The sequence below is a fragment of the Triticum urartu genome, chromosome 7 (genome assembly GCF_003073215.2).
Source record: "Triticum urartu cultivar G1812 chromosome 7, Tu2.1, whole genome shotgun sequence".
Lineage (NCBI taxonomy): Eukaryota > Viridiplantae > Streptophyta > Magnoliopsida > Poales > Poaceae > Triticum > Triticum urartu.
In genome coordinates this window covers 102666864-102673652 of record NC_053028.1, presented here as the reverse complement: position 1 = coordinate 102673652, position 6789 = coordinate 102666864, and the positions used below count along the sequence as shown (strand labels likewise).

General features: G+C 58.3%; 1 protein-coding gene across 1 annotated transcript; it reads left to right on the top strand.

Moving 5' to 3' along the window:
- Window positions 1-291: 291 nt before the first annotated feature.
- LOC125526035 (putative leucine-rich repeat receptor-like serine/threonine-protein kinase At2g24130) lies at window positions 292-4008 on the top strand. Its single transcript, XM_048691062.1, has 2 exons — window positions 292-3184; window positions 3303-4008. Exons 1-2 carry the CDS (start codon window positions 586-588, stop codon window positions 3701-3703), a joined length of 3000 nt encoding a protein of 999 aa, XP_048547019.1. The 5' UTR covers window positions 292-585; the 3' UTR covers window positions 3704-4008.
- Window positions 4009-6789: the final 2781 nt, after the last annotated feature.

The window sequence follows — 6789 nt, the reverse complement described above, 5'->3', positions numbered from 1 at the left end:
TTAAAAATAGTTATTTCTTAGTCGTCTAAAAGAAAGACAAAACCGCAAAACAAAATAACAATAGAACCAAAATCCTTTCAGGTGTTGCTATAGTGCTTTTTGTGAACAATAACCTGGACCTGACGACAACAATACGTGTTCTCAACTAGCACAACTTGCCATGGATAACCACTTTTAATAAACCTGCAAGATGTTTTAGTCTCGTGTGGTTTCACATATGAACTCATCTTTGACGAACAACTTGACGCGTACTTTGACTAATACCATTTCTTGGATAAACAAAACTAGCAGGGGCTTGACTTGCTTCACCAAAGCAAGTTGTACACGCACACGCACGTCCACACTCCCACCCCGAGTCAAACATTTGGCGTTTTGGCGCCAAATCCAGGCGCACGCGGCCTGGTTAAGTTAGGCAGCCACCTTCTCCCCCGCGCGCCTCGTCTGCAGCTCCAGCTGCTTCCTCCAAGCTCTCCCGCTCCCCATAAAACCACGGCATTGTAGCAGACGTAGCTATCAGATGCTCGCCGGTGCACTGTGCACGTCCACCTCATCCTCGCGGCCACCACCCACGTCCTGTCGGCCCCAATGGCCAAGTTGCTCGCCATCCCAATCATCGTCATCCTCCATGTCGCCCTCATCGTGCCGATCGCTGTCCCCGCCGCCGCCGCCGCCATGCCACAGGCACCAGGAGCAGCAGCGCCAGTACTGGCCGACGACCGGTCCGCGCTCCTCGATTTCCTCTCCGGCGTCTCGGCCGACCCCGGCGTCGCCCTCGCCGACTGGGGCCGCTCGCCGCGGTTCTGCAACTGGACTGGCGTCGCGTGTGACCACAGGCGGCGCGTCACCCAGCTGGTTCTCAGCGGCCGCGGGATCCGCGGCGTGCTCTCGCCGGCGCTGGGGCGGCTGTCCTTCATCTCGGTTCTTGATTTGTCCAGCAACGCGTTCGCGGGTGGGATCCCGGAGGAGATTGCCGCGCTGTCGAGGCTGACGCAGCTGAGCCTGACGAACAACCTGCTCGAGGGCGCGATCCCCGCCGGCATCGGGCTCCTCCGGGAGCTCTACTACCTCGACCTCAGCGGCAACCGGCTCTCCGGCGGCATCCCGGACACGCTCTTCTGTAACTGCTCTGCGCTGCAGTACATGGACCTCGCCAACAACTCCCTTGCCGGGGACATCCCGTACTCCGGCGAATGCCGCCTCCCCAGCCTCCGTTACCTCCTCCTCTGGTCCAATGAACTCTCTGGCCCGATCCCGACGGCGCTGTCCAACTCCGCCATTCTCGAGTGGGTCGACTTCGAGTCCAACTACCTGGCCGGCGAGCTGCCACCGCAGGTGTTCGACAGGTTGCCGCGGCTCCAGTACCTCTACCTCTCCTACAACAACCTCTCCAGCCACGACGGGAACACCAACCTCGACCCTTTCTTCCACTCCCTCAGCAACTGCACTCGCCTCCAGGAGCTCGAGCTCGCCGGGAACGGCCTCGGGGGCAGGTTGCCGTCGTTCATCGGCGAGCTCTCGCGCAGCTTCCGGCAGATCCACCTCGAGGACAACGCCATCTCGGGATCCATCCCGCCCAACATCTCCGGCCTCGTCAACCTCACGTACCTCAACCTCTCCAATAACCTCATCAACGGCTCCATCCCGCCGGACTTATCGCGCATGCGGCGGCTCGAGCAGCTGTACCTCTCCAACAACCTCCTCTCCGGCGAGATCCCCCAGTCCATCGGTGAGCTCCCGCACCTCGGCCTCCTCGACCTCTCCGGCAACCGCCTCGCCGGCGCCATCCCAGACACGTTCTCCAACCTCACGCAGCTCAGGAGGCTGATGCTGCACCACAACCGACTTGCCGGTGCCATTCCGCCGAGCCTCGGCGACTGCGACAACCTCGAAATCCTCGACCTCTCCTACAATGGCCTCCAGGGCGAGATCCCAGCGCACGTCGCCGCCATGAGCAACCTCAAGCTGTACCTGAACCTCTCCAACAACCACCTGGAGGGCTCTCTCCCTCTCGGGCTCAGCAAGATGGACATGATCCTCGCGCTCGACCTGTCGTCCAACGAGCTCGCCGGCACGATCCCGTCGCAGCTCGGCGGCTGCGTCGCGCTCGAGTACCTCAACGTCTCCGGCAACGCGCTGCGGGGCGCGCTCCCGGAGGCCATCGCGGCGCTGCCGTTCCTGGAGGCCATCGACGTGTCGCGGAACGAGCTCTCGGGTGCCCTGCCAGAGACCCTGCAGGTGTCCACGTCGCTCCAGGAAGCGGACTTCTCGTACAACAACTTCTCCGGCGTGGTGCCCCACGCCGGCGTGCTAGCGAATCTGTCCGCGGCGGCGTTCCGAGGCAACCCCGGCCTCTGCGTTGCCGGGCATATCCCCGGCATTGCGACGTGCGGCGCGAGACGTGCCGATCACCGGCGAGCGGTGGTCCCCGCCGCGTTCGGCATCGTCGCGGCCGTGTGCATGATGCTCTTCGCGGCCGGGTGCCGGTCGATGGCGACGGCGAGATCAAGGCGGCGCTCGACGTGGCGCGTGGACATCGAGCAGCAGGCGGCGGAGAGGGAGCACCCGAGGATATCCTACAGGGAGCTCTCCGATGCCACGGGTGGCTTCGCAGAGTCTCGCCTGATCGGCGCCGGGCGGTTCGGGCGAGTCTACGAGGGGACGCTCCGCGGCGGCGCGCGCGTGGCCGTGAAGGTGCTCGCGGACCCGAAGGGCGGCGGCGAGGTGTCCGTCAGCTTCAAGCGCGAGTGCGAGGCGCTCCGGCGGACGCGGCACAAGAACCTCATCCGGGTGATCACCACCTGCAGCACGGCCAGCTTCAATGCGCTGGTGCTGCCGCTGATGCCGCACGGCAGCCTCGAGGCGCACCTCTACCCGCACGACGACGACGGCGGCGGCGGCAGCAGCAGCAGACTAGGTTTCGGGCAGCTGGTGAGCATCGCGAGCGACGTGGCCGAGGGGATGGCCTACCTGCACCACTACGCGCCGGTGAGGGTCGTGCACTGCGACCTCAAGCCGAGCAACGTCCTCCTCGACGACGGGATGCGCGCCGTGATCTCCGACTTCGGCATCGCGCGGCTCGTCGCCGGCGCCGAGGCAAGCAGCAGCTCGAGCGACGACTCCGCCGCTCCGTGCAACTCCATCGCCACCGGACTGTTGCAGGGTTCAGTTGGCTACATCGCACCTGGTACGTGACACACACACACAGAGCAATGCTAGACTTACGTAAAGCTAGCATGCATGCTCGATGTGACATTAATTACATTTCACTAATCATGTGATTAACGGCTAATTATTTGGTTCAGAGTACGGATTAGGAGGCCACCCGTCGGCGCGGGGCGACGTGTACAGCTTCGGCGTGCTGATCCTGGAGCTACTCACCGGGAAGCGGCCGACGGACGTGATCTTCGACGAGGGGCTAACGCTGCACGACTGGGTCAGGCGGCACTACCCGCACGACGTCGCCGGCGCCGTCGCCCACGCGCCGTGGCGGCGGGACGGCACGGTGGCCGATATGGCGGTCGTGGAGTTGATGGAGCTCGGGCTGGCGTGCACGCAGCACTCGCCGGCGCTGCGGCCCACCATGGCGGACGTCTGCCACGAGATCACCATGATCAAGGACGGACTGGCCAAGCACGCCGGCGCCGACGACGGTGACCGGTCGTTCTCCACGATCAAGGACTCGCTCTTCTCCAACTCAAGTTAATCAACACCCAGAAACCAATTGAGATGACAAGAATTAGAGCATCTCCAACAGGTGTTGTAGATCCTAAAACCCTCCTCCAAATGTACACGCAATATTTTTTACATCTTCATCTTCAGATGTAAAATACAACACCCCTTGAAGATGTAAAATGGCCGGTCGCACATCAACCGTTTTCATTTTTGTCCCGCCAGCCTTCGCCGCCGGCGATTTTTGGCTGGTAACATTGCCGCCACCGCCCGTCCGTCCATCCCTGACCCCGCTGCGACCCCGCCGGCCATCCCCGCCGCATCGCCGTTGCCGACCGCCGATTTGAGTCCATTCCATTGCACTTCCGCTGCAGTGTCGCTTGCCCTCCGCACCACGCCACCGTTGCTCCGCTGCTGGTTCCACTGCTGCTTGTCTGCCGCCCACCTCAAAATCGATCGAATTGGCCACTTGTCCGCCGTCAAATCGCCGTCGCGCTGCCGCATGATATGAGCTCCCCCCGCTGCCGCCGGATTCGAGACGCACACCCGCCGCCACGCCCCCGTCGCTTTCCCGCTGCCAAACTTGACTTTCTCGCGCCGCACGGCCATCGCTCCGCCGCCTCGCCGTGACTAATCCGTCGCTCGATTCACAGTCACGCCGCCAACCATTCGAGCTCCCGCCGTTGCATTCGACTTTCCAGCTCTTGTCGCTTGGCCGCCGGCGCACCTGTTGCCGCTGCTCCGTCCGCCAGCACTCCTCTCGGCTCTTGGCGCTCGGTCGCTGGCGCTCATACCGACTAGTTTTATATTATTAAATACATCATCTATTGAAGTTGGACTTTTACATCATCCATATACATCATTTGTTGGAGTTTCCTCTTTTTTGGAGAGTAAAATGCATTTTTTGGTATTTAAAATTTACATCTCCTGATTTTACATCTCCAAATTTGCATTGAAGATGCTCTTAGAGCATCTCCAACATGCGCTCTATCTTAGCCGCGCGCTGAAAAAAATCGCTTTATTGCACGCAGGGGAGGGGGGCGAAATGGGCGCTCCAGCAGCCGCGCAATAATCGCGCGCGCGGTAAACTTGGTTCAGCGTGCGGAGGAAAACGGCATCGCACGCGGTGTATTTGCAACGCCAACTCCCGTGCGCTGGATAGCGACAATTCACGCGCGAGCAACCAACTGCCGCCCTGACCTCTCCGGTTGCCCCGCGTCGCCGCTGGCGAAATTCCACCGATGGAAGGCCATGCCCACACCCCCCGACCCCTCCCTATTGTGACCCCTTCGCCATAGCCGCCTCCACCGCCGCAAACCCTAGCGCGGGGTTGAGCTTCGGCTTCGCCGCCGGCGCCCCTCCTCCTCTAAGCACAAGTTTCACGCGCGACCTTTTCATGGCGCCACAGACGACCTCGAAGGGTGGCATCCGCCGCCGCCCGCCGTGAAGCCACGGGCCTCCGTCTCCAAGCGACTGAGTGCGGCGGCGGCGACGGCGGCCCGGAAGAAGAACAAAGCGTACGGCTCTTATAGGCGGCCGATGAAGAAATTTGTAGCGCATCTGGCCGCGCCTACGCCGGCCAAAGCGCTGCAGAGCTCGCAATTTTTTGCGCCGGCGGCCGATGCGCACAAGGTGTTTGATGAAATGCCCACAGGGAATGATTTTGTCCCATTTTTTGTTGTTGTTTTTAGATAAATGTTTACATGTGGATAGCTTAATTTGGTTTTTCTTTTATCATACTTTGTAGTTTCAATGATGACACATATATGTCAACTATGGGTGTTGGCTCGAACAATTCTCATTGGTCTCAAACCAATGATGTGCATGAAGATGATCATGAGTATGAAGTGGATGAGGATGGTGAGGGTATCATCGATGCACCGAAAGGAAGAGTGGGAAACTACACCATTGACGAAGACGTCCTGCTATGTAATACATGGTTGCATGTGTCTATGGATGCCAACGTTGGAGGGGACCAAAATAGAGATACATATTGGGTCTGGATGAAGGAGTTCCTTGATAGAAACAACAAGAGTGGAATTGAGCGCACCGATAGATCTTTTCGCTCCCGGTGATCGGCAATCAACAAAGATTGTCAAAGGTGGGCGGCGGCAATGAAGTCGGGTTGCCTGATAAACTCAAGTGGCACTTATGATAGAGATAGGGTAAGTGCCATTTCTTTATGTTCCATGTTCATGCTTCATCTTTGGTGTTTCAAGTGATAACTTGTTATTTTGTTTGTAGCTCACTATTGCACAAAACTTATTTCGAGAAGAAGATCAAGAAAGGCAAGGTCAAGAAAGGGAGAGCATTTGTCTTGCCCCATTGCTTCGAAGTGTTGACGGATGAAGAGAAATGGAAGAACCGTGATGTCCTAGAGGAGAGCAAGAAAATCAAGGCAACTATTGATTTGGATGATGATGAGGAGGAGAGGAGGCATCAAGTGATGATGGCAAGAGGAGCCCTACACCAAACTCGGTTGGCTACTCCAAGCCAAAAAGACCAAATGAAGATAAGAAAGAAGCAAAAGAAAAGAAGAAGAAGAAGAAGAAGAAGAAGAAGAAGAAGAAGAAGAAGAAGAAGAAGAAGAGAGGAGATGATGAGTTAAAGAATTCTATGGAAGCTATTTTGAAGGCAAGAAAGGAAGCAAACGAGGAGAGGAGGATGGCAAGGAGCCAAGAGTCGCTGGCCGAGGAGAGGAGGTTGGCAGAGGAGAGGAGGGTGGCGGCCGAGGAGAGGAAGGTGGCATTGGAGGAGAAGAAATTGGCCATGGAGGAGCGAGCTAGATTATTGAAATGGGAAAAGTACTTGTTCTTCATGGGCATATCTACCTTCGATGATAGGCAAAAGGAGTTCATCAATCTTTCCCGTGATAAAGTCTTGGTCCAAAAAAGATTGATGGCCATGGGAGGCATGGGAGACATGGGAGCTACCATGGGAGGCTTCGGAGGCATGGGAGCTGTCGGGAGGCTTGGGAACAAGCATGTGAGGCATGGGTGCCAGAGGCTTCGGAGGCATGGGTGGCTTCGAAGCTACCACGGGAGGCATGGGAGCACCTACAGGAGGCATGTGTGGCTTCGAAGCTACCATGGGAGCCATGAGAGGCATGGGTTTTGGGTC